The 25,974-nt window shown below is 62.7% G+C and overlaps 1 protein-coding gene across 1 annotated transcript in view; it reads left to right on the forward strand.

Annotated features, from left to right (window-relative positions):
• SEMA4G (semaphorin 4G) overlaps positions 1 to 24,536 on the forward strand; it is a 104,488-nt gene extending 79,952 nt beyond the window's left edge. Inside the window, 14 exon segments of the mRNA XM_043518914.1 lie at positions 470 to 536; positions 539 to 571; positions 1,113 to 1,175; positions 1,177 to 1,230; positions 2,518 to 2,682; positions 4,810 to 4,979; positions 9,050 to 9,194; positions 10,410 to 10,632; positions 10,950 to 11,065; positions 13,258 to 13,412; positions 14,146 to 14,207; positions 14,772 to 15,935; positions 17,478 to 17,547; positions 19,272 to 24,536. Coding sequence (XP_043374849.1) covers positions 470 to 536; positions 539 to 571; positions 1,113 to 1,175; positions 1,177 to 1,230; positions 2,518 to 2,682; positions 4,810 to 4,979; positions 9,050 to 9,194; positions 10,410 to 10,632; positions 10,950 to 11,065; positions 13,258 to 13,412; positions 14,146 to 14,207; positions 14,772 to 15,604 — 2,086 coding nt within the window. The 3' untranslated portion in view covers positions 15,605 to 15,935; positions 17,478 to 17,547; positions 19,272 to 24,536.
• The last annotated feature ends 1,438 nt before the right edge of the window (positions 24,537 to 25,974 follow it).

The following is a 25,974-nucleotide window of genomic DNA, read 5'->3' on the forward strand; positions in this document are numbered from 1 at the left end:
CCCAGCCCGCTGGTAACGATGGCATGTCCGGGTGGGCTGGCTTCCAGCAGTGACAGCATGGCACGCCCTGAGACTGGCAGGGTGGGTGGGAATGGTGGCTCTAGTGCGTGGCCGGGGGGGGGGGAGGCTAATGGGTGCTGGAGCTTTGCATCCCCAGGCTGCCAGCTCCCGCCCGGCCCGAGTTGGGCAGTGGCTGACGATCGTAGCCATTTGGGGGCTCTGTGATTTGCATTGGTGGGGGGCAGTCTCTTCCCACTTGCTGGTCGGGAAGGGCCCCACACATCGTTGGTGTGGTTATCTGCCCATGATGGGGGGGTCCTGCCAGCTCGCGGCCTGGGGAATGTGGAGGGAACCTTCACCTGTCCCTGGTCCGTGGCTGCATATGAAGGCCTCTGGCGCTGTGGGTGTGCTTTCATGCCGTCCTGCCCAGCCCAGCGGCTCCTCACCCCTCGCTCCCCTCTCTCTGCAGGATGCCGACAGGTTGCGCTGCCGTCCCACTTGGAGGAGGGCAAGGAGAATGCCCGTACGACCCCGCACCCGCGGCTACACCGGCCTCATCGTAGGAGGTGGGGCTGCTCGCCTGGGGTTCCCCGGGGCAAGGTCACAGCTGATTGGCTCGGGCTGTCGCTGAGTGAGTTGGAGCAGCCAGGAAGGTTTTCCCCTGCCCCCCCGCCCCAAATCTCTGTGCACCCCTCAGGGCTGGAGCCAGCCTCCCCCTACCTCTGCTTCACAGCCAGTACCTCCCCACAACGCCCACCTGCCCCATGGCGTGCCAGTCCCTTCTGGCCCAAACCCTGACGAGCTGTACACGCCTGGTGTGCACAACCACATGAATGAGAAATCCTTCCCCCTCCCCCCCCGACAGGGTCTCTGCGACGGGTCCAGCCAGGTCCCGATGCGATCCAGGGCTGGGGAGCAGTGTCCCGGGCACCGCCCAGCTCCATGTTACATAGGAGTCCCCGAAGGGGTCCAGCCTGGCCATGCGGCTTCCCCTTCCTCCACCCTCCTCCCCCGGTCCCTGGGCCCTAAGTGACCTGGGATGCGGGTTAGGCCACAGGTGATTAAACAACTGGGGGACCCTGACCGGTCCTCCCCTACTCCCCCAATCTCAGATGGCGGGTTGTCCACGGGCACGCGGGTACGAGTTCCGCAGCCTGCCCACGGACATCAGGCGGCCACCTGCACCAGCGGCCCCTGAAGACGGGAAGGTCCCCCGTGCACTGGCTAAACGGAGTAAGATTTCAGCGCCCCAGGAGAGACCTGACCACTCCCCCTCATTGCCGGCTCTTGAGCACCCCTCACCAACAATGGCCACTGCTTGCCCCCTCCGGGCCAAACCCTGCCGTCCTCGGGCAGAAGTAACGCCCAGGGAACATTTAAAGGGGACAGAATAGACTTGATCTGCGTTGGCCCCGCGACACCCGGGGTCTGAAGGGTGTCCTGGGGTCCGAATTCTCGGATGTATGTTTGATCCGCAGCCCAGCACCTCCTCGCTGCCCATCTGGCGTGTGGCACAATGTGGTGCACTCGGGGGGGTTATGCTGCCCTCCGACGCACCCAGGCTGGGCCGAGGGCATCAGCTGGACTCACGATGGCGGGTCGTTCCTGTGTGCTGCCGCAATGCCTCGCCCACCTCCTGATCGGCAGACGGGGGGCCCTCGGCGGGCCTGGCAGTGGGGCAAAGATGCACGTGGCTTGGTGGGGCTGCAAATATTCACACAAACATGGGAGCGTCTCTGCTCCTTATGCCCGCCTTCCCCAGAGCACCAAACAGGCCTGAGCCATGGAGAGGACAGAAGCCGGGGCCTTCTCCATTAGCGGAGAGCAAGGCATTAGGGGCATCTATCGCATGATGTGCCAGGGTCACTGGAGCCTAGGGCCGCCCCTGCAGCCTTGGCACTGATCCTAGCAACCCGCCTCTGTGCTCACTTCCCGGGAGGGCGCGGCGCTGGCCACGGAGCAGGCGGCTCTGCTTTGTCCATACGGCTGAGTTCCTTCCTCCTTCTCTTGTTTGTCTCTTCAGTCTTTGCCCCCCCCGCCTCTTTTTGGGGGTGTCCTGGTGGTGATCACTCTCCAGACCTTTTCACACCCTTGCCCCATGTTGAGTGGCAGCCCGTTCCGCTGCTAACCCTGGCAAGAACCTACCCCTGGGAATCTGGGTCACTCTGGTGACAGGGCACCCTGAACCTCTTGCCATGTCTGGGTGGGCGGGGTGCCCGAGATCACTAAGAGTTGGGGGGTTCGCTAAGTAGACCAGCATGGGCACAGAGGCCAGCTGGAGTGCTCAGAGCTGGGGGGGGAGGGGGATGAGACACAGAGTTGACTAAGTGCAGATCTCAAAGCTCTTGTCAGGCCCTGCAATAACCCTGCAGGCAGAGGGTGGGCGGTATCGTCCATCTTTATTTAGAGTGAAGGAAGCTGAGACATCCAGAGGAAAGGGACTCAGCCAGTGGCAGAGCTAGATACCAATCAGATCCACCACCCGCCGGTGGTGTCTGACGCCGGTGCTGTTTTGCAGATGCAGAGTTCGTGGCCTCTGTTCTGGTCCAGGAGAGCGTGCGCAGCCCAGTGGGGGATGATGACAAGATCTACTACTTCTTCATGGAGCGGGCGGCCGAGGAGAGTGCCTCCTTCGACAAGAGCCAGGTGGCCAGGGTGGCCAGAGTGGCCCGGGTGTGCAAGGTAAAGAGACACTGCCGGAGCTGGGGCACGCAGCAAGGGCTGAAAGCTGGGCAAAGCTTCCCAGGGAAACCTGGAGGCTGGTGGAATGATGGGCCCTGGGCATGGCCATTAGGCCAGGAGGGATTTCATCCTCGCAAGGGGAAGCACCCTGAGTGCTGGTGAATTCACAGCCATCCTTGGCACCTTTGCTGGACCAACATTGGACCCTGGCACTTCCTCCCCAGGTGCATACAGTTTGGGCTGCCCCTCACTGCTGTTATCACTGAGGACGGCTTTTATGGCCCTCCCTCCTGCCCTGTCCACCAACCCCCCTCTGTGTCTATTTCACGCCATGGCTCTGCAAGCGGTTCGTCCCAGTGGTTCTGGTGCTGCTCCAGAGTATCTGGGCCGGCAGTGTCTCTGCAGGGCCCACATCTCTGGAGAGGAATCCTCCACCAACAGCTACGAACGAGCAGCCCGAGATCAGTTAGTTAAGCACCAGTGTTGGCGCAAGAACAAATGGCTATAAACTGGCCATCAATAAGTTTAGGCTTGACATTAGGCGAAGGTTTGTAATCATCAGAGGACTGAAGTTCTGGAACAGCCTCCCAAGGGGAGCAGTGAGGCAAAAACCTCACTGGCTTCCAGACTGACCTTGATACATTTATGAAGTGGATGTTCTGATGGGATTGCCTACAGTGGCACGTGGCCCATCTGCGACTGTTAGCAGCAGGTATCTCCAATGGCCAGTGATGGGACACTAGATGGGGAGGGCTCTGAGTTGCGACAGAGAATTCTTTCCCATGTGTCTGGCTGGTGGGTCTTGTCCCCATGTTCAGGGCCTATCTGATTGCCATATATGGGATTGGGAAGGAATTTTCCCTCTGGTCAGACTGGCAGAGACCCTAGGGATTTTTGTCCTTCCTCTGTAGTGTGGGATGGGTCAACTGCAGGTTTAACACTAGAGTAAATGGTGGATTCTCTGTAACTTGAAGTCTTAAATCATGATTTGAGGATGTCAGTAACTCAGCTAGAGCTCAGGGGTCTATGACAGGAGTGGGTCGGTGAGGTTCTGTGGCCTGCAACATGCAGGAGGTCAGACAAGCTGATCACAATGGTCCCTTTGGCCTTGAAGTCTATGAGGCCCCAGCCCTTGGCATCAGCACCCTGCTCCCACCACCAGACTGCATGAACCGGGCCTTGGGCATGACTGCCTCTGGGGACGTGAGGAGTTTTAGCCTCCCGCAGCTGCACCCGACACAAATGCCGATGAGGCGCGAGGATGGGAGCTGGCCGAGTTCTCTCTGGTCAGGGGCAGGCAGGAGCGAGCATGATGCTGCGGCTTGAAGCAGGAGACAGAAGAGGCTGGCATGATGGGCACTTCAGACAGGAGCTAAATACACCAGGGTGAGGCAGGCTGTGGGGACGACACAGCCTGTCCTCAGTCCCGACATCCATCGGGGCAGGAAGGCGAGTGGCTGGGTCTCCGATGGCTGCTCCTCGGGAATCTCAATACTCGGTCCGCTCCCTCCGCATGAGTGCTCACATCGGTGCCCGACGCTCTCACTGCGCCTGCCCACGGGCAGGCTCTGCAACGGGGTAATGCCCCCGCGGAGCTAGCAGTCACCTGCAGGGCGTGTGGGGGCTTGGACTGTCCGATCGCTGGGGCAGGCGCAGAAGGGGCTCCTCAGAGAGCTGCCCGGGTCTGTGCCAGGGTGACTGCTGCTGCGGGTGGTGCGAAGGCAAGCCGGATTCAACTCTCAGCCAGCCCAGAGCCAAGTCAGGCGGCTGGCCAACCAGCAATGCAGAGTCACCCTGCCCGTGTACATGCAGGTGAGGATTGGTCTTGTGGCTATCCTGGGAGCCTGAGGCACGAGCCAGGACCCGTGGTGCTAGGAGCTGTACAGACACAGAACAGAAGGACAGCCCTGCCACAACAGCTTGCAATCGAAATGCCGGCTGCACTGGGGTTCCTTCCATTTTCCATCTGGGGAGCCCCCTTCCCTGGCCTGTCTGGGGCCCTGAGCAGCTGCAGGGAGAGGGGAGGTTGGGAGCACCCCAGTCCCGCGGGGCTCAGAGGCTGTGATGGGGTCAGCCCAGGCGACAGCCTCGCCCTCTCCCAGCGCTTCCCTTCCCTTCCCTTCGCAGAGCGACCTGGGTGGGATGAAGATCCTGCAGCGGAAATGGACATCCTTCATGAAGGCCCGGCTGGTCTGCTATATCCCCTATTACGAAGTGCTCAAGGCCGTGCACACCGTGGATGGGGGCAGCTGGCCCAGCACCATCTTCTACGCCACATTCACCTTGTCAGCTCAGTGGTGAGTAGGGTCCTGCTTTCCCACGCGGGGGCCCACAGGCTCGTCCCAGAGCAGGGTGATGGAGCCACTGGGGGGGGTGCGGGCTGGAGCAGTTCAGCAAGGTCGCCTTGTCCCTTGCGGGTGACCCCGAGAGCTGATTGAACGGCTGATCCCCAGCCCCGGTCGGAATAGCTGGTTCTGGCCATTCCCCTCGTGGACACGTCACAGCTCCTCCCGCTTTGCAGTCCCCAAACAGGTCCTCTTCACTGCGGGTTCTTCCAAAAACTGGCCCTCGGCAGTGGGCTCTGTGCTTTGTCCACTGCCGGCATCTGACCCGTTCCCCCATCACAACCCTGCTTGGCCAGCCAGGCTGCCGGGCCAGGTCTATGTGCTTTCAGCTCCCTGATCTGTGCCAAGCCAGGCCCTGCCTCTGGCTCTCTCGGTGCACTCTGGGCAGGCAGATCCTCCTCCTAGCACCCGCTTCTGAGAGTTGTGCACAGGCTGTGCAAACAGTGTTCCCAAACCAGTCCCTCTTTCCTATAGACAGCACAGGATATATGCAGCTCCAGACAGCCTACTAAACCACCCGTGTGCCATCCCCTGCCTCAGTTTCCTCCCTACTCTGCAGGATTTGGGTCAGCGTCCTTGCAAGGGTCCTGGACCGCCCTTCCCAGGGTCCTGGACCGCCCTTCCCCTCTCCGTCACTCTGTGTGGGTTTAAAGATTCGTATTGACTCCGGGCCTGTGTTTCCCCTTCATGGGGAAATTCCACTGCTCCAAATCCTCCTCCTGGCCAACCACCTGGGTAGCTCTGGTTCCCCCCAGCTCAGGCAGGCTCTTCAGCATAACCCTTGTCCTGCCAGAGTGCAGATGGTAAGGTTAACAACTTCCTTTGTTCAGTCTGCCACTTCTGTCAGACCAAGGGGTGGTGATAGAGACAGGGGGCCCCATGGCTGACTTATGCCTAGGGTGACCAGATAGCAACTGTGAAAAAACGAGACAGGGAATGGGGGTAATAGGCGCCTATATAAGAAAAAGTCCTATAAAAACGGGACATCTGGTCACCCTACTCACGCCCCATTGAGGCGTTCATTGATACAGGAATTTCACCCAATGAACCAGACTACCTGAGCTGTACATAGCCAATCCTGCAAGCGGTGTCACACCCTCCCCCCCAAGTGATGATCTACCTTAGTGTGTGCAGATCTGGCCACACTCCACAGCACGGGAACGTATGTGTAGGGACCGTGAGAAAAGCCAAGCCCATTCTGTGGTTTTGAACAAGCTCTTCGTCGCAGAGCGACGTGCGTATGCACCGTCGCATGGGGCGGCTCGGGGCTGGTGATGGCACTGGCGTCACAGCTGACTTGTTCCCTGCGAATGATGCGAACGGAGACACGGTGTATAAACGAGTCACTGGGAAAGCGTAGGTCTGGGAAAACCCAGTGCCCGGAGCTCAGGAGGACACTGGGATGTCAGAGAGAGAGGTGGTGTTTTTCCTAATTTGCTGGATTATTTCCCAACCTCAGCACTCCTGCTCCACAGGGGGCTTTCTGCTTTCACTGTCCATTCCAAACACATCGGGCATTGCAAACGTTTGGGCCCCAGTTTGCAAAGCTTCATTTGTGTGCAGAGGGCAAACCTGGAGAGCAGGGGATCGATGGGGCACAGAGAACCCATCCGGAGCTCAAAGGCTTACCGCAGCGCAGTTAATCACTGCTGCGTGCGTTACATCGCGGGTGGCAGGGGGGGAGTTGAATCATTCTGGCAGGCTTCCTATCTCCACCTTATCTGGTGGAAATGCAGCCCAGTTAAACAGGAGGTTTAGCAGGAATGGGAGCTATGGAGGAGCCGGGGTGGATTTCACTTGGGCATATCTGGGCCACGCTCCAATGGCCGTTTTAATGGAAAAGGGCGTTTCCTGTTGATTATTGATGTCAACATGAATTCTAATGAATTGCTGCCTGGCTAATTAGCCGGGTCTGTCTCTAGAAGCCTGATACTGACCGTGGCTATTTATAGCACAATGGGACAGGGAGAACAACTGGCCAGATGGGAGGGGATGGTTTCTATAGAGAAATTCATTAATGATCACTCAGGCAGCTCGTTAACCCCTCAGGAGTGGGTCTGCCGGGGGGGGGGGGGAGTATGCAGGCAGCCAGGAAGAATCCAGGTGGGAGAGGGTTAAATTAAAAGGAAAGCAGCGATGGCACCTAGCCTAGTAGTTAATGCACTCCCCAGGCAGGGGTCCTGCTCCACTCTCCAGGGAGGCAGCAGGGTGAAGATGAGCAGGTCCTTTGCAGGGAGGGGAGGAAGCATCTCAAGGCAGCAGCAAGCAGTAATCCATCCCACTCCTGCTGACCAGGGAGCTGGAAACCACCTCCTGAGCCGGGTCTCCCCCAGGTACCCCCCCCCCCCCGCCCCCAGTGCTAGCTTCTCGCACTGAGCACATTGCGCGAGGAAGGGGCAGCGGCCCAGGGCAAGCATCTCTGAGGAACACAGAACCACCCTGCTACCAAGCCTGGAGCTGGGCGGTCACCCTCCCAGCTGTACCGTAAGCTGGGCAGAGGGCGCTGGGCTGGGGCTCAAACCTCCTGATCTTGGGGAGGTCAGCAACTGGGAGGTGGGAATGGGGCCAGGCCAGCAGTGAGGAAGAAGCCCCATCTCACTCCATCCCACTGTGGGGGGCTGGATGCCAGGCTGTCTGGGGTTGGGAAGGAATTTCCTCTGGAGGGACGGGCTGTAGGAGCCAGTGGGGCCGTGAGAGCCAGCAGAGGTCCTCCAAGCCATGTGCAGAGGGCTCACCGCTCACCAGGGGCTGTGCTTTCTTGGCTCTATGTGACTGCCGCTAAACAGAGGATCTCCAGGGGTAGGTTTAACCAAGTGGGGAAACTGAGGCACACATTGTGGCTGGGGCTCATCCTGACTCCTGGAGTCCTCGAATGGCTGCTTCTTTCCACCTCCCATCCTGCTGACATGCCAGCTTGCCAGGCTCAGCTGGGCAGCGTTTTTCTCTGGTGAGGGCATGCCCTGCAGGCTGCAGGCCTGCCACTCTCAGCACCTCCAGCAGGCCTGGTCTGGGGCACCCTTGGAGAGCCCTGCGCTTGGGAAATCGCCAGCCCTAAGGCTCCCAAACTTGGGGGCTCTTCCCCGACCTGCAGGGGCTCCACCTGGCACTCCCCCACCCGCCGCTGAGGCAAGAGACGTACGGTGGGTGACCCTGCTATTGCTGTGTACCCGTTAGCATCTCCGTTCCCTCCGAGCTCATCTCCGGTGCCTTTGGGGCTGATCTGCCCAGGCTGCTGTGGGCAAGGGGTGGCAAACAGCGCGGGGGTGCGGTGACCTCACTGCCGGACCGAGGCAGCCGCTGGGAGCAGAACCGGAACCACCTGGGCTTTTGCTGGTTCCTTTTGCGGAGCAGCCCACCTGGGAGACCAGAACCGGAACAGCACGGGGGCTGCTGGGTCGGGATTGAGGGGCGTTGGCAGAGCTGTGTGCTGCCCGGATTGGTGAGGTCGCCCATCTGCTCCCTATGCTGGGGTTGGACAGCGGCTCTGTGTCATTTGTGGACACACTGTCCATTCCTCCGTCACTCCTAGGGCCTGCTGTGCCCACCTCCTATCCTGCCACAGCTCTGCCAATGCCAGCTGCCGCTCTGGCGTTTGCCAGCCAGTGCCTGATGGAGCAATGGGGGGTTCTCCGTTTTCCATTCCCTTTCCCTGGAAAGACAGTTCTGGGCCTCAGGAGGCTAGGGTTCTCTGCCACTGCCTTGCCGTGTGACTCTGGGCAAGCCCCTTCCCCCTCTGGGCCTTGGGTTCTCATCTGTAAAATGGGCAGTATGCAACAAATCCACTTTGAGGTCTCCAGCTGCTAGTCCGTGGGATGGTCCTGTTGTCATTTCAGAGAGGGCAGCAGCTCCTTGTCCCCCTCCAGGAAAGCCTGGGTGTTTGGAGCCGTTTCTGTAGGCCCCAGCTCTCAGTGAGGGAGCGGGCAGCGTGGTCAGTGTCTGGGGCGTCTGGCAGATGGAGCAGGGAGGTGTGTGTAGCCCGTGAGGCGGCCACGGGTCACTGATCCTGTCGCTGTCTCTCCTAGGAGGAGCATGGAGGCATCTGCCGTCTGCCAGTACAACATCTCTGAGCTGCAGAGGGCTTTCGAGGGCCCCTACATGCAATACCAGGACACCACCCGCAAATGGACCCGCTACGACGGGGAGGTGCCGGACCCACGGCCGGGCTCTGTAAGTGACCTGGAGACGCCAGCGCCCCCTGCTGGGCTGCAAACATGCCCTCGGGCTTCATCCCCAGGAGGGATTGGTGGGGGGCCACGAAGGCCTGAATGCTGGTCCCAGCTCTGCTGCTGACTCACGGCCAGGCCCACCGGTTCTAGCATGCATGGCTCCCTCCTCAGGGCATGGGGGACAGGGGTTGGTGCTCGCGCCCCAGCCATTTCCTGAGTTTTGGGAGGCTGTCAGGGGGTGGGAGGGCAGGAATCAGCTGAAATGAGCTCCCAGGGCAATGCTGGATGTAAAAGGGCTAATGCAATTTGGGGCTATATGAACGGGAATCTCGAGGAGGAGAAGAGAGGTAATTTAGGTCTGTATTTGGCCCTGGTGCGACTGCTGCTGGGGTCCTGTGTCCAGGTCTGGTGCACGCAGTTCAGGAAGGATGTTGATCAACTGGAGGGGCTCAGAGAAGAGCCGTAGAATGGTTAAAGGGTTAGAAAATCTGCCTTGTAGTGACAGACTCAAGGAGCTCAGTCTAGCTCGCTGAACACAGAGCAGGTGAAGGGGGGACTGATCACAATCTGTCAGCACCTAGGTGGGGAATAAATATTGGTTAACGGGCTCCGCAGTCTGGCAGAGGAAGGTCTAATGCTGTCTGAAGCTAGAGAAGTTCCGACCGGAAACGAGGGGTAAAAGTTAACAGAGTAACTAACCACTGGAGCAATGTACCAAGCACCTGGTGGATTCCCTGACACTGGTGGTTTGGAAATCCAGCCTGGGCGCTTGTCTGAACCCTGCTCGAGGAGGGATTTGGGGGCAGGTCTCTGGCCTGTGCTATGCAGGGAGTCAGGCTAGGTGGTCGCAATAGTCCCTTGTGGCCCTGGTGTCGAGGAAAGCCCTGGAGTCTGAGGCCGGAAGGAATCATTAGATCATTTAGTTTGACCTCCCGCAAAACACAGACCAGGTGTTTCACCCCATGCTGAGGCCAGGTACAGTCAGGCTGAAAAGAACAGCAGTGGCCAAGGTGCCACCGAGACCCATGCAATGGCCGGGCACTGGTTAGGTGAGACGTGCCCAGATGATCCCAGCAGAGGACCCTGCGTCTTCCCTGCCTGGCCTAGCCTGCTAGGTGCTGTTCACCAGCTGCTCCCGTCCCGCCCCAGCGGTGGCTGCCTTGCCCCAGCGGGCAGGCTGCTACCCGTCCCTAGCCACCTCTCCTCCCCGCTGCAGTGCATCACCAATCGCTCCCGCAAGGATGGCTACCGCTCCTCTCAGGACCTGCCCAACAGAGTGCTGGACTTCGTCAAGCTACACCCGCTCATGTTCGAGGAGGTGAAGCCGGCACAGGGGGAGCCCCTGCTGGTGAAGAAGAACGTGCTCTACACGGCCCTGGCGGTGGACAGGGCGCTGGCCCTGGACGGCCAGCAGTACGACGTGCTCTTCATGGGGACGGGTGCGTCGGCGCCACCCCTCCCCCGTGCCAGGGGCTGGGGGGCAGTGTCATCTGGGGGCCCTGTGTCACTCCCCCAGGTTGAGCGGGACGGGGGACCCCAGTGTGGCTGGGGTACCTGAGCGAAAGCTGCCACCGGAGACGGGACCCACAAAAGCAGGGGGGTAGCAGAGAGCCCCATCCCCCCATCGGGGCAGCAGCCAAGGGCCCAGGCCAGGGGGGAAATTAGCTGTGCGGTTGCCCGGCCCGAGCCCTGGCTTATGGGCACAGCACTCTCCCGCCCGGTGCCGCCCTGACCGTGCCCCTCTGCCTTTACCCAGGTGACGGCTGGCTGCACAAGGGGGTGGTGATCGGCTCCGCCGTACATATCGTGGAGGAGCTGCAGGTCTTCGGGACCCCCCAGCCCGTGGAAAGCCTGGTGATCTCCAAAGGCCAGGTGAGATGCCGCTCCGGGCTGCATCCTGACTCCGCCAGGGGGGACAGAGTAGAACTGGCCCTCCGAGGGGGAGGCACCGTGGACACGCTGCCCCTCCAGGGGCCCTCTCGCTTGTAGATGGCAGAAGAAAATGGGTGTGTTGAACTCCTCGGCTGCCGCACCCCGCAGCCAGACCTGTTGAAATCTAGTGGCGCATCGGGGCACCCCCTGAGGGGGGATCGGGGCGGGCGAGACGGGCAAGGAAGGAGGGGCAGGGAGTTCTGCCCGCTGGAGCATGGGGCTGGGTGCCAGGACACCTGAGTTCTATTCCAGAGTCTGCCACTGGCTCCCAACCAGCCACTGCCCCTCTGTACAGTTGCCCAGGTGGGGGCAGGAGAAACAGCTGCCTTTGTGTTGTTAGCTGGGCTGCCAGGCCCTGGCGCTGCAGGGCGGCAGTGAATGGGGCCCCCGCAGCCTTTCCGGGAGCCCGTCTCCCACCCAGCCATGCTTTAAACTCCCTCTGGGGCAGCTGGCTGAGCAGAGAGGCCTGGCGGTGGGTGCCCGGCGCTCCCTGGGGCCCGTCTCGCCCAAAGAGCTGCCAGCACTGCAGGGTGGCTCTGATTAGCCAGCCTGGCCCCCTGCCCACGGCAGAGGTGCGGCCTCACTTCTGCCTGGCACTGGCTGACCCCAGCTTGGAATTCCAGAGCTTATCGGAGCCTGGGTGCCCTCGGCTGCCTGCCAGCCTGCCCGCCCCAGGGAAGGGGCTCAGAGCTATGCTGTGGGGCAGGGCACCTCCCCACACCCCAAGGTTAACCTCTCCTCGGCGAGGCACTGGCTGATCCACGTGGGGCAGGGGGCTCTGCTGACTGAGAGGGGCATCCCTGGGGCCCCTCCCTGCCCTCGGGGTCTCAGCCCCCATCTCTCCATCCCTGCTGTCCTTATCCGAGGCCCAGGGGAGGCCCCTCAGCAAGCCAGAAGAGGCAGCAATGGCAGAGCCAGGTCAGGCCGCCAGCCCAGTGGGGCAGGGCCTGGGGCTGTTCCCCCAGGGCCATTGTTACTGGAGACTCTGCATGGGGGAAGGGAAACCCCACTCTTTGTAGCACCCCCATCCCATCCCCTCAGTCAGGGGGTGCAGCCCAGATCCTAGGAACCAGGCATCCAGGAACCATACTGATCCCTTTGGTGCCACCCAACCCCGGGTCCCCATCGCTTCCCCAACACTACGGGAGCGAGTCAATTGGGGGGTGAGCCCCTCCCAAGGGGGGACAGAGGCAGTGACCTGCCCAAGGACACACACAGGTCAGTGACACAGCTGGGAGGAGAACCCAGGAGTCCGGGCCCCCAGCCTCCAGCAGGGTAGTTTGTATAGCGAGGCTGGGTGGCTGCATGGGGGGATAGGGAGGGGTGGGGCTCTGTGCCTTCGCTCAGGCCAGGTGCTGGCTCCGTGTTCTGCTCCGGGTTTCCCAGGTGGCTTTAATGGGGCCGTGGGAATCTGTCCTTCTGTGTGAGCTTCCACCCATCCCTTGCCATGGTGTGGCCTGGGGCGGGACCCAGGGGGCGAGAGCAGTACCCTGTCTCCCTTCGGCCCCTGGAGGTCGCCGACCAGGGGCGATTGTGGTACTGGCTTTGTCCTGAGACCCCCAACTCACCTCGGCCCCTCTCAGCCGTGCTGCCACCCAGCCTGCCTGATGGGGCACTGGGATGCACTGTCAATGCCAAGCCGGTGTGGCCCCTTCTCAGCCCGAGCGGCTGGTCAAAGCGCAGGCTCTGGGGACATCCCAGCTGGCGGCATCGTTTGCTGCACTCCTGTATATTTACAAGGAGAGTCACGCGTCCTGCCGCGCCGCACCGCACACGGGCGGAACCAGGAATGAAGGGGCATTTCCCAGCTTCCAGCCTCTGTAGCCAACAGACCCCAAAACTCTCGAGACTTTCCCAGGGTCTCGCTGTGCCCAAAGGCGGCCACTGGGCTTCCTCACGGCTTGTCTCTGCCTCTCTCTGTGCCGCCTGTTCCCGGCCTGGATGTCTTCTCGCGCCCTACACAGTGCCCAGCAGAGCCGCTGCCCGGCTGGCACTAGTTTCTGGGCAGATCCTCTTAAGCCTCAGTTCAGGTGTGTGTCTTACGATGCCCTAAGGGACGGCGCGTTCCCACCTCAGTGTGATCGAGTTTCCGCCGGCGCGTAATACCGGGGTCTCCGCTCTTTGCCTGGCAGAGAAGCGTGTACGTGGGTGCTGGCAGCGGAGTCCTGCAACTCCCCCTGTCCAGCTGCGCCAGGTACGGCTCTTGCTATGACTGCATCCTGGCCCGGGACCCCTACTGCACCTGGGACGGCGAGGGCTGCCGGGAGCTGGACGGCGCTGCGGACAGGTACGGAACCGCTGAGCTGCCCCTGCCCCAGGCCTCCCAGTGGGGAGGTCCCGGCCCCTGCGCGGCCTGCCCCACTGAGCTCCTGCTGCCCGGGTGAGACACGGCCATGGGGTCAGAGAGGCTGCCGGCCCAGCCATTGTCCCTGCTCCAGCCCGGGCTGGAGGGATGCTGGATCCCCTCCCGGCCGGACTCAGAACTGGATCGCTGCCGTGTGCAAACGCTGCCCAGAGCCGGGTGCGGATAGGGGCACCGCAGCCTCCCCCAACGCCGCCTGGCAGGACGGCTCACCCTCTCAGGGTGAATCCGCATCCTGGTATCTCTTGCTGGGGCGCATGCTGAAACATTGGGACTTCCCTACGCCCCGGCCCACTAAGCAAACCACCCCCCTGCCAGCTCCACCGCCCGGAGGTTCGGCAGTGCCATCTTAGCTCCTCGTTGGCACTGGTGGCCCCTTCCCAGAGCTGGCCTGGTGCTCAGGAAGCCCCGACTTCTCACCCCGGCTCCCTTGGTGCCCCTGGGCGCTTCCTTCACCCAGAATGGCATTGTTAACCGGGCTCTGATCAGAGCTGGGCTGCTGGGGACCAGCTAGTTTGTGTTCATGTGTGTGTGCAGGCAGAGCTGCGTGCATGTGTACCTGTCTGCGGGCGGGGCTGCGTGTGCACGCGTGTGCATGTCTCTTGGGGGCCTTTGGCCACCGACCCCCTGCTGACATGACCCGTCTTGCTCCTCACAGGACCCGGCTGACCCAAGACGTGCAGCACGGCAGGGAGGGCTGCAGGAACGGCTTTGCTCAGGGTGAGGCTCCGCCCCGCACCTGTGTGCTCATGCTGGGACCATCCAGCCTCCACCCCAAGGAGCCACAGGGGCCATCTGGGCCCTGGCGCCTTGGGGCTGTGGGCAGCACCAGCTGCTCTGGCACTGCCCAGGAGAGAAGGGGAAGCGTCCTGCTGGCCCCCTCACCGCCCCCATCTTCACCCCCAGTTCCCCGGGAGGGAGGTGTCCCCTGCCCTGTCCAGTCACTGCGCTGTGGGGGGGGGGGAGGTGCTGCAGTCCCAAGGCATTCTGGGAACTCTCACAGCTCAGCCATTGCCTTACCATGGCAGCCACTGGCGGGGGGGGGGCAGTCCCAAAGCATTCTGGGAACTCTCATGGCTCAGCCATTGCCTTACCATGGCAGCCACTGGGGCGGGGGGAGGCAGTCCCAAAGCATTCTGGGAACTCTCATGGCTCAGCCATTGCCTTACCATGGCAGCCACTGGGGCAGTCCCAAGGCGTTCTGGGAGCGCTCTCTGGGCTCAGCACGCCGCGCCGGCCGTGGGGCGCAGGCTGAGCTCCACCTCTCCCCTCTCTCCCCCCCAGCGCCCCCCGTGCAGAAGAACCGGACGGTGCTGCGGGGCGACGACGTGCTGCTGCCGTGCGAGCAGCGCTCCAACCTGGCGCGGGCCACGTGGCTGGTGAACGGCACGGCAGGGCTGGCGGCCGGGCGGGGCCACTTCCGGCTGGGGGCAGACGGGCTGCTGGTGACGGACGCCCTGCCGGAGCACAGCGGGGAGTACGGCTGCTACGGGGAGGAGAATGGTCTGCGCTCCCCGCTGGCCGCCTACGCCCTGACGGTGCTGCCAGAGCCGCCCCAGCAGCCGGCGGCGCCCACGGCCCCCCTGCCCCCCCGCACCGCCCGCCAGGCCTCCCCCGACATGAAGTTCATCTACCTTGCGGTCATCACGGTGCTGGGCGGGCTGTGCCTGGTGCTGAGCACGGTGCTGCTCCACGTCTCCTGCCTGCAGCGCCGCAAGGGCAGGTACGTGCTGGGCGCCCCCTCCGTGGAGCTGCAGACGGTCTCGGCCAACTGCGTGGGCAGGGGCCGGGAGGCCGCGGAGGAGGAGCTGGGCCGGGAGGCCGGCTGCCTGCAGATCGTCCCGGGCGAGGCCTCCCCGGCGGCCTCCCCGGCCAGGGAGGCGCCCCCGGCGCCCCCCCCGGCACCCCCGCCCCTCCCGGCCGAGTTCACCAACGGCATCGCCGCCCTGCCCAATGTGCTGCGCAAGATGAACGGCAACAGCTACATGCTGCTGCAGCAGGAGGAGCCCAGCCCCTCGCCCCTGTACGCCAGCTCCTTCGCCGAGGAGCTGAGCAAGATCCTGGAGAAGCGGAAACACACGCAGCTGGTGGACAAGCTGGACGAGAGCTCCGTGTAGGGGCCCCCGGACGCCGGTCGGATTCAGTCCCCTCTCCCCGTCCCCCTCCCCCACCAACCAGTGTTACACAAACCTACGGGAAACTACCTCCGGAGCCGAAGCGCGGGGCTGGGCCTCGGGGCGCCGGGACCCCCCATGCCGGGCCGGCTTGGGTCCGGACACTGCTGTAAAGAGACGTGGATTGAAATGGGAATTTTATTTATGGATGAAAGATGACGATCCGGAAACACGGCTGTGTCAGGGTGGGGCGGGAGGAGACGCCTGCCCGGACGCTGGCCTCGGACCACTCCTGCGGGAGAGGTGGGAGCTGGCCCCTGCATGCTGAGAAAAGGTAGGTGACTATTAATAAAGCCTTGCCTGAGAGCTGCTTTCTAAGGTCTCTCTCCCGTGGGATGGAAGAACTCGGCTGATTCCCTGCTAGGGGGCTCCACGCACTTGCCTGGGGGCACAGCGCCGGGGGAAACTGGCTGCCCCACTCCCGTGTAGCGTCCCAGCGCCAGGTCCAGGCTGAATGCTTTGGCCGTTGCTTGCCAGGGGCTCGCCCAGCACTGCGGCTTCGGCGCTTCATTGGCTGCCGGTGGGGGGGGTTGGTCCTGGTAGAGCAGCGTCTAGCCGCCCCAGCTGAGATCGGGGCCCCGTCGTGCTGGGGCTGGACAGAGAGTCAGACAGTCCCTACCCACTAGGGCACCCGGTCTAAGCCGAGGAGACAGACCAAATGGGGGGAGAGAGAGGGAGCGCCATCCCCACCGTTCAGAGGGGAGCTGAGTGACTCATTCAAGGAGTTTGTGGCAGAGCAGGGATTGAACCCCCAGCTCCTGGGTCCCAGCCTAGTGCTTGAACCAGTAGGCCAGCCTGCCTGATGACGGCTGTGTGGTTTTGTTTGCTGAAGGACCTTGGAGCTTCAATACACAGAATACGTGTGTGTGTACCAGGATGGGGGGTGCACAAGGACAGGGGAGGGGGTGTGTGTGCACAGAGGATGGGAGGAGGGATGTGCACAATGATAGGGGAGGTGCAGGGGTGCAGAGCCCTGTGACACACGTGGGGGGCGGGGGGTGTCTATGGATACCTGGCTGGCAGGGCAGTCCAGTGATTTGACCAGCAGGCACAGGGTGGCTACGTGGCTCGCACAGGGTGACCCAGCCCCTCTCCCATGAGGGCGGCCCCCCTCTTCCCCCACCCATCCTGTGGGTGGCGCTTTAGGGACAATTCTCAGAGTCTAAACAAATTACACTGGGATTATTTTCTGTCTCCCTCTACCTGTCCCGCCAGGGGCCATAGTTCCCTGGCTCCTGGTGCTCAGTGGGGAGGAAGTTCACCCCCACACACCCAGCATGAGGCAGGGCTCCCCATCCCAGTGGGCCCGTGGTGAGGGGTCGGCCTGCAGAGCCCTGGCGTCTGTACTGGCAGAGAAGCATTGTGTGGCCTTGGGCAGCATGACACCCATCCTGGCCCTTGGGGTGATTTGGGGGGTGGATTCCCCATGGCAGAAAGGAGTTCCCCATCTGCCGGCTCTTTGAGCTGCTCTGACGTGGGGTGCTGGGCTCAGTCCTGGGGGTGACAGGTGAAGGGGCAGCAGTGCACTCCAAAGCGTGCGACTCTTGCTCTCCCCTCCCTCCACGTGTGTCATGGGGCCCTGCAATTCATCACGCGTGTGCAGATGCGGGGAGGCACAGAAAACCACCCCCCCAGCTCTGTGCCACCTCGCCCTAGCCTGGTTCAGCCCTGAGCTGGTGGCCACTGGCTGCTTCCGGCCGGGGCTGGGTTTGTTTGACGTCCCTGGGGCCCCGGGCAGAGCGTGTGGGCCCAGCCAGCCCCAAAACGGTCCTGGCCTGGGAGGAAGATGCAGTGCCCCCTATTTCCTGTGCCACAGACATGGCCCCTGGGACCCGCCGGGCCGAGAGCCAGAGACGGGGAACCCGGCATGGAGGAGAGCTGGAAAGGTAGGATCCATGCGAGCACTGCAGAGGGGCTCGGCAGCTCGGTCCCTGCCTGGAGAGCGGAGGATATGGCAAAGGGAGCCCGTCTGCAGGGAATCGGGGGTGGGCACCTCGGGGTGGCATTGCTGGAGGGCGGGCAAGGGAGCAGGGCACCTGCTGCAGGCAGCTGGAGCTGGCAGAGTCCAGGCACCAGACAGGAGTGGGTCAGGAGCCGTTGAGCAGTGGGGACAAGGCGAGGGCTGGAGGAGGAGACGGGAGCAGTGGGGCCCGTCAGTGCCAGGCTAGGCTGTTGCTCAGCTCCTGCCGATGGGGTTGAGCCCGTGTCCCACCTGGCTGCACTGAGCCCTTCCAGCGCAGCACCCCCCTGCCTCGGGCCAGGCAGCTGGGCTGGTTCCAGCTCCCTCCTGCAGCTGGGTCTGGCCATGTCGGGTTTGCAGAACCCCAGCCTCCCCCGGGGGCCTGTGCTGAACAACGCCCTTTTCCTCCAGCCCATTAACGAATCACTTTGTCCCATCGCTGACCCGGGGCAGCTGGGCTCCCCCTTCCCCAGGCCAGAACGGCTTGGCCAGACCGAGCGGATCTGGGGACAGGAGCCAGACCCACGGCCCCTTCCTCAGCTGCTCCCCATAGCAACCTGCCTCTGCCCTGCCCCGGAAGGATGCCCTCTGGTGGCAAGAGCGGAGACTTGCCCGCAGAGGCCCGTGAGGGACCCAGGGGGCAGTCGGTGATATTGGGAGGGGGCATGCCCACCTCTCCAGGAACCACCCCACAGCTCTCTGCAAGGCCCTGGGCCCTGGCCTCCTTTAGCAGCGGGGCTGCACCGCTCAGCATTCGGGACAGGCCGGGCCACCCAATTGCAGATTCCAGTTACGAGATCCCGGGGCAGGGGATGTAATCACCCCTGCTGGAATTCAGTCGGGACGCCAGGGCCAGCACCCCCCGCCCGCCAGGGGAGCTGTCGTGCCCACAAGCTGAGGGGCTGTTTTACGTCTCTCCGGCCACCTCCTAGCAGCGTGGGGCCGTGGCTGGCACTGAGCTGCCTGGGTGATGGGCATCTGATGACAACTGTCTGCCATCTGCATCGGAGGGCAGAGTGCCACCTGCCGAGCATCCTTGGCCACTGCTCGCAGCAAGGCAGCATGCCATGGGGGTCTCCCCTCCCCTTCCCGACACCCCGCCTTGGCCCTGCTTAGGCTGCCCCCACGGGCGTGGCTGTTGACTTCTCTCCCACCTGCCCCTGCTGGCTTCCCACTGCCCACCTCCTGGCGCCGGTGCCCATCCCACGGGCCGGGGGAGGGACAGGTTTGGCAGGCCGTGTCTGGCGTGGCAGGGGGGTACAGAAATAACGGAGAGGGAAAGGCACTGGGAATGGGGCACGGGGTCCAGGGTTGTATCAGTGCAGCACTGGCAGGACGTGCCCAGCCAGTCAGGAACCAGCAGCTGATGGCGAGGGTCTGGTGCCACAACCCAAATCTGGCTCCTGAGGAGAGGGGCTGGGGCCAGACCAGGCCCTGGAACTGGAGAACTCAGCTGGTTTTACGGGCAGAACTGAACGGCCTTTCCCAGTGCAGGAGGTGTCCCGCTCCGCTTAGGAGGTGCAAGGGGGCATCCCTGTTCTGCTTAGGGGATGTCTCAGCTCAGGGGGTGCAGGGGGGTGTAGCTGGGGTTGGGGACCCTGCTGCACATTCTGTGCAAACGCCTTACACAAGCCCTTGTCTGTCTCTCAGCAGGAGCCCGTTAGTCTGTGCAAAACGCTGACATGGCCGTGAAGGGGCTGGCTCCAGTGCGGGGCCCTGAGCTGAACCACCACAGGCTGGAGCACAGGGCTGGGGAACGCCGGCTTTCAACACTGCCTGACATGGTGGGGAGAGAGCTGTGCCTGGCCCCTCCGTCGCAAGCAGAAGTGGCCCTGAGCTATCCTAGCGATGCCAGGCTACAGCCAGGTCATGGGGCAGAGAGTTGGCAGACAGGCCCTGCAGAGTGAGTGCATAGGGGTACGAGTGGGGGGTGACGGCAGCGTGGCCGTGGAGTGGTGCGTGTGGGGGGTCACGGCAGCGTGGCCATGGAGTGGTGCGTGTTGGGGTCACGGCAGCGTGGCCGTGGAGTGGTGCGTGTGGGGGTCATGACAGCGTGCGTTTGGAGTGGTGCGTGTGGGGGGTCACGGCAGCGTGGCCGTGGAGTGGTGCGTGTGGGGGGTCACGGCAGCGTGGCCATGGAGTGGTGCGTGTTGGGGTCACGGCAGCGTGGCCGTGGAGTGGTGCGTGTGGGGGTCATGACAGCGTGCGTTTGGAGTGGTGCGTGTGGGGGGTCACGGCAGCGTGGCCGTGGAGTGGTGCGTGTGGGGGGTCACGGCAGCGTGGCTGTGGAGTGGTGCGTGTGGGGGTCACGGCAGCGTGGCTGTGGAGTGGTGCGTGTGGGGGTCACGGCAGCGTGGCCGTGGAGTGGTGCGTGTGGGGGTCATGGCAGCGTGGCCGTGGAGTGGTGCGTGTGGGGGTCACGGCAGCGTGACCGTAGAGTGGTGCGTGTGGGGGTCACGGCAGCGTGGCCGTGGAGTGGTGCGTGTGGGGGTCACGGCAGCGTGCGTTTGGAGTGGTGCGTGTGGGGGTCACGGCAGCGTGCATTTGGATTGGTACGTGTAGGGGGTCATGGCAGCGTGGCCATGGAGTGGTGCGTGTGGGGGTCACGGCAGCGTGGCCGTGGAGTGGTGCGTGTGGGGGTCATGGCAGCGTGGCCGTGGAGTGGTGCGTGTGGGGGTCACGGCAGCGTGACCGTAGAGTGGTGCGTGTGGGGGTCACGGCAGCGTGGCCGTGGAGTGGTGCATGTGGGGGTCACGGCAGCGTGCGTTTGGAGTGGTGCGTGTGGGGGTCACGGCAGCGTGCGTTTGGATTGGTACGTGTAGGGGGTCATGGCAGCGTGGCCATGGAGTGGTGCGTGTGGGGGTCACGGCAGCGTGGCCATGGAGTGGTGCGTGTGGGGGTCACGGCAGCGTGGCCGTGGAGTGGTGCGTGTGGGGGTCATGGCAGCGTGCGTTTGGAGTGGTACGTGTGGGGGGTCACGGCAGCGTGGCTGTGGAGTGGTGCGTGTGGGAGTCACGGCAGCGTGGCTGTGGAGTGGTGCGTGTGGGAGTCACGGCAGCGTGGCTGTGGAGTGGTGCGTGTGGGGGTCACGGCAGCGTGGCTGTGGAGTGGTGCGTGTGGGGGTCATGGCAGCGTGCGTTTGGAGTGGTACGTGTGGGGGGTCACGGCAGCGTGGCCGTGGAGTGGTGCGTGTGGGGGGTCACGGCAGCGTGGCCGTGGAGTGGTGCGTGTGGGAGTCACGGCAGCGTGGCTGTGGAGTGGTGCGTGTGGGGGTCACGACAGCGTGGCTGTGGAGTGGTGCGTGTGGGGGTCAAGGCAGTGTGGCCGTGGAGTGGTATGTGTGAGGGGTCACGGCAGCGTGGCCGTGGAGTGGTATGTGTGGGGGGTCACGGCAGCGTGGCCGTGGAGTGGTACGTGTGGGGGGTCACGGCAGCGTGGCCGTGGAGTGGTACGTGTGGGGGTCACGGCAGCGTGGCCGTGGAGTGGTGCGTGTGGGGGTCACGGCAGCGTGACCGTAGAGTGGTGCGTGTGGGGGTCACGGCAGCGTGCGTTTGGAGTGGTGCGTGTGGGGGTCACGGCAGCGTGCGTTTGGAGTGGTACGTGTGGGGGTCACGGCAGCGTGCGTTTGTAGTAGTGCGTGTGGGGGTCACGGCAGCGTGGCCGTGGAGTGGTGCATGTGGGGGTCACGGCAGCGTGGCCATGGAGTGGTGCATGTGGGGGTCACGGCAGCGTGGCTGTGGAGTGGTGCGTGTGGGGGTCATGGCAGCGTGCGTTTGGAGTGGTGCGTGTGGGGGGTCACGGCAGCGTGGCTGTGGAGTGGTGCATGTGGGGGTCACGGCAGCGTGCGTTTGGAGTGGTACATGTGGGGGGTCACGGCAGCATGGCCGTGGAGTGGTACGTGTGGGGGTCACGGCAGCGTGGCCGTGGAGTGGTATCTGTGGGGGGTCACCCCTTGCCTGTGGCCTCCCATTGCCAGCCCCCCCGGCCATTAGGGACCAAGACCCCAGGAGCCAGGCTCAGCAGCAGAGGACGGGGCAGGTGAGGGGGCAGGGTGAGGGGGCACTTAACCAAACAGCCTCCTTCATCCTCACAGCCAGGGGAGGGCCCCATCCTGTGCCCTGTCCCAGTGTAGGCGCTCAGGTTACACTGGTGTAACTGGGAGCAGGTGTTGGTCCCAGATTCCAGCTCCCCTTGGCTTCCGCTGTCTGTCTCCTGCATCTTTCCCGCCCCGGTGCCACCTTCCTGCCCATCCGGCCCCAACGCCCCCTGCCTATGTAAGGCCAGAACGGAGCTGGGCAGGGGAGGGCATCGTGACAGGCCCTGCTGTGTGTGTGTGCGTCAGCGTGCGTGCGTGTGTGTGTGTGTGTGCATGCTCAGCTCCGCGCGCTAGAATGGCAGACACGCCACGCGACCGTGCCTGCTCACTAGTGCGCCTGCCGCGACGGGGATCCCCCTGCAGGGGCTGTGTTTTGGGAGCACAAGCTCCGGAGTTCTGGCCCCTGCCGGTGCTGAAGCCCTGTGCACATAGCCTGGGTTTATTCCAGCCACGGCCCCCGGGAGCGTGCGGGTGCGCGACACATGCCAGCGACCGGCCCCTTGCTCAGCTTGTGCCGAGAGAGGCCAGCTCCCAGCTGAGCTCCACCGCCTCCTCCATCCGTCCCGCTCGGCCGTGGCTTCACCCCTGCAGAGCCGCGGCCCGGTGCGAAGTGACTGCGGTTCACTAGCGAGCACTCGACGCCCGGGCCTCCAGCGCGGATTGGGAATGGCCGGTCGCTTCAAACGCAGGGACAGTCGGCCCCAGAACGGCCACCGGCAGATGTCCCCGAGCGTCCTGGCGAGAGAGAGAGAGAGAGAGAGACTGCGTGGCTAAGGCAACGCGCACACCCCCGGCTCCAGTGGTACCTGACCAGCCCTCTAGGTAGTGCGAGTTACCGCGTCGTCTCCCAAACGTCACAGCCACTGAGAGCCCAGACTTGCCGCTCCACACCCCCTGCCCAGCCAGCGGGCACCAACTTTCCCCGGCTAATTGACTTTGGCCTTCGCTCCGTTACCAGGCTGCTCTGGTATTCTGCGGGCGGGGGGGGGGAGAGACCACCCATAAAGCTGCTTCGAAACCCTGCTGTGGCTGGGAGCAGACAGCTCCCGAACAAGCATCCCCCCCGCACCCATCACCTTGTAACCAGAGCGGCGGAGGTGTATGCAGACAGGTCTGCTGGGCAAACACCCCCACGGCTCCACCGCTCCCAGCTGTGGGCGAGCTCCCAGGGTGGGTGGATCTTCCTCTCCCCACCACTCAGGGACCCGGTGCCACCCGGGCAGGTTGCACCTGAGCCTGAGATCGCTCTGGCAGAGCAAACAAGCTGGCTCTTAGCCTGTGGGCCAGCCCCTAGAGGGAGATGGGAGCTGTGGATGTCCCATGCATCCTCCCCCAATCCTCCTTTGCAGCATCAAGCAGCGTCCGCCTCCCTGCCCCCCACCTCTCCCTCTGCGTGGAACGGGCACCCCGAGCATGCGGACCGCAGCCCTGGCGTTGGAGAGCTGGAGCTGGTGTCAGGCCGTGGTTTCTCATGGAAGTGAGCAACAGAGGTGGTTCTTCTGCCTGGCCAGGGCACGACAGCTGCCCCCCCCCGCACCTGCACCAGGCCTGCGAGGGGCTGCCAGGCTGCCCACTCCTGTGGTCTCTGAGCACCTGCCTGCTCTAGCTTTAAATGGCCCAGGAAATGGGGCTCCCCACAGTCGCCTCGCCCTCCTGCCTGCCTCGCCATACAATTGGAGGGGAAGGCTGTGCTCTCCGAGGGTTCCCTCACTAGCACCCCCAGGCCCTGCCCAGCTGATGTGGATCTCTATGAGCTGCAGCTGGCACTGGCTTGCCCCAGCGGATGCGCTGCCCCAGATGAGTGGAGGAAGGGCTGGGTGGTGCTTTGCCTGGAGCAATAATGTTTCTGTGTCTGCGTGGCTCAGGCTGTCCCTCGCTGGCCTGCCATGCTGCCGGGCCATCCTAGACCTGGCTATGCCAGGCCCAATGCATGGGAATGGGGGGCGGAAGGGGGGGAGGAGAGGCGTGTACAGAACATCCCTTGTGTGGAAAATATTTCAAGTGGGAGGCTCTCTGGGCCAGTGATAGCAGCAGCAGATTGTGAGTCAGGATGTCTGGGTCCTATTCCCAGCTCGGGGAAGGGACTGGAAGTCAGGATGCCTGGGGCCTATTCCCAGCTCTGCCACTGGCTGACCTTGGGCAAGTCACCTTCCTTCTCTGAGCCTCAGTTTCCCCTCCATAAGGCAAGGGTAATTTCTCCCTCCCTGCTGTTGGGAGATGCGGGGAGGGAGGTTTCCAGCATTGGGACAGTGTGGTAGAAATGTAGAGCGAGCCAGCTGGTGATCCGACAGCAGTGGCCCCAGGTGCTGCTGTAGCCGTCCCAGGCTGTTGCTGTGGGGTTGGTAAGGCTGGTGCCGTACCCCGCACCCCAGCATTGCTGGGCCTTGCCCATTACCCAGCCATGCCCGGGAAAGGCCCCGCTTAGCATGGCTCAGGGAGCACACCGCAGACCCAGGGCTGTGTTTGTGTGCCAAAGGGTTGTCTGGGGGGACTTGTGTTCTTGAGCCCTGCTCCAGCGCAAATCGTCGACCAGCCTTGGCGCCCAGTTCCTGGAATGGGAAAGGGAGGGAGGAATCGGCGTGGCCGGGGCGGAATCCGTGGCTGATCCCCTGGAAGGAGCAGGGCTGGAGCCCTGCATAATGGAAGCACCTCGTCTCCAGGATGGCTTGATCTAAAACCTATGTACCAACCTGGCTGCCCAGCGGCCTGCCTTGGCCTCAGAGACATTACCATGGACAGTCAAAGCAGCAGCGTACAGCACCTTGCATCTGGTTGCCTCTGCCCCTAGCCGCTCAATAAACCTGGATCTGTCTGAATGAGCCAGTGTGGTGTGAGTCTGGTCTTGGGGGTCCATTCGCTGCTCGTGTGTGGCACCGCTGGGGCGGGGGCAGTGCTGCGACGGTAAAGAGGCACCGTTCATTAGGGCACTGCAGACCCTCCAGATTCAAACCAGGGAACCCATTTGGCGTCAGAGAGCTCTGGCCATTGTACTGGGACAGCCCCGGGGTCACCCCATGTGCGTCCATTGGACCATCTCTGCTACAGTATAAGAGGGCAGTATGTGGCTCTTAGCTACTGGTATGAGCCCCTGGCACTATAATGTCTAAGTGCCCTCGGTAGGTTCAAGGGTTAACAATGATAGTGACCTTTGCTGGTGGAGACTGGCTCAGCTGTGTTGTCCTCACTGGAATTGTGCTGATTAGCACCAGCTGAGGATCTGGCCACCAGCTGGCACCTCTCTCCTATTCAGATTCTGAGACTGTGCCCATCACCGTGGTATCTGGCCTCTTTGATCTCATAGGCTGAACCCAGCCCAAGGTGTACGGTTCTGCTCTGATGCTGAGGGGTGTTCCAGGTGTGAGACTTGGGGTCAGGAGAGGGGGGCAGGATCTAATATTCAGATCCCAGCCCAACTGCCCCTCAGCCGCTGGGAGCTCCATGCATAGGATTGGATTGGGCGTTGTCTCTGGAATGGCTGGGAGCTGTTACCACCTGGCTGGCGGCCCTCGTGCGATTGGTAGTGGCCTCTGCTCAACTCCTAGTGCACAAAGATTCACCAGAACAGCTTTGCCAATGCTCATGATATTTGGTGCTTCTCCTAAAGCCCCAGCTCCAGGAGTCCTGTGATTAGGAAAAAGAAAAGGACTACTTGTGGCAACTTAGAGACTAACAAATTTATTAGAGCATAAGCTTTTGTGAGCTACAGCTCATGAAGTGAGCTGTAGCTCACGAAAGCTTATGCTCTAATAAATTTGTTAGTCTCTAAGGTGCCACAAGTACTCCTTTTCTTTTTGCGAATACAGACTAACACGACTGCTACTCTGAAACCTGTGATTAGGAGAGACTCTCACCGAAAACGGGACCCAAGTGTGAATGAAAGGGCCGAAGCCAAAAGGCAAAGAAAACACCCCTTGAATGTATTAGGGGTTCCCCTTTTATCCCACCTGGGGGGTCAAAATCCAAGAGTTCACTGGGTTGCTTCCGTTAGGCTGAGACAGCGACCATATGAATCAGGGGTGTTCTTGGTGTAAACTTGTATAGTGACCCCTGGCCTGCTTCTCTGGGCAAGTGAGCAGCAGCTGGCCAGTCCCTGGCTAAGAAACCCCCACGCCTGCCCCTCCCACCAGCTCTGTGCCCAAAAAACCATGGTCTGCTTCCCATCAGGGACACGCTCACAGCCCCCACACCCACAGTCTCCAACTGCCCTCCAGGGACCGGCCTCTGCCCGTGAGGCTCAGTGCGGACGCACCCGCAGTC

The sequence above is a fragment of the Dermochelys coriacea genome, chromosome 7 (assembly GCF_009764565.3).
Source record: "Dermochelys coriacea isolate rDerCor1 chromosome 7, rDerCor1.pri.v4, whole genome shotgun sequence".
Lineage (NCBI taxonomy): Eukaryota > Metazoa > Chordata > Testudines > Dermochelyidae > Dermochelys > Dermochelys coriacea.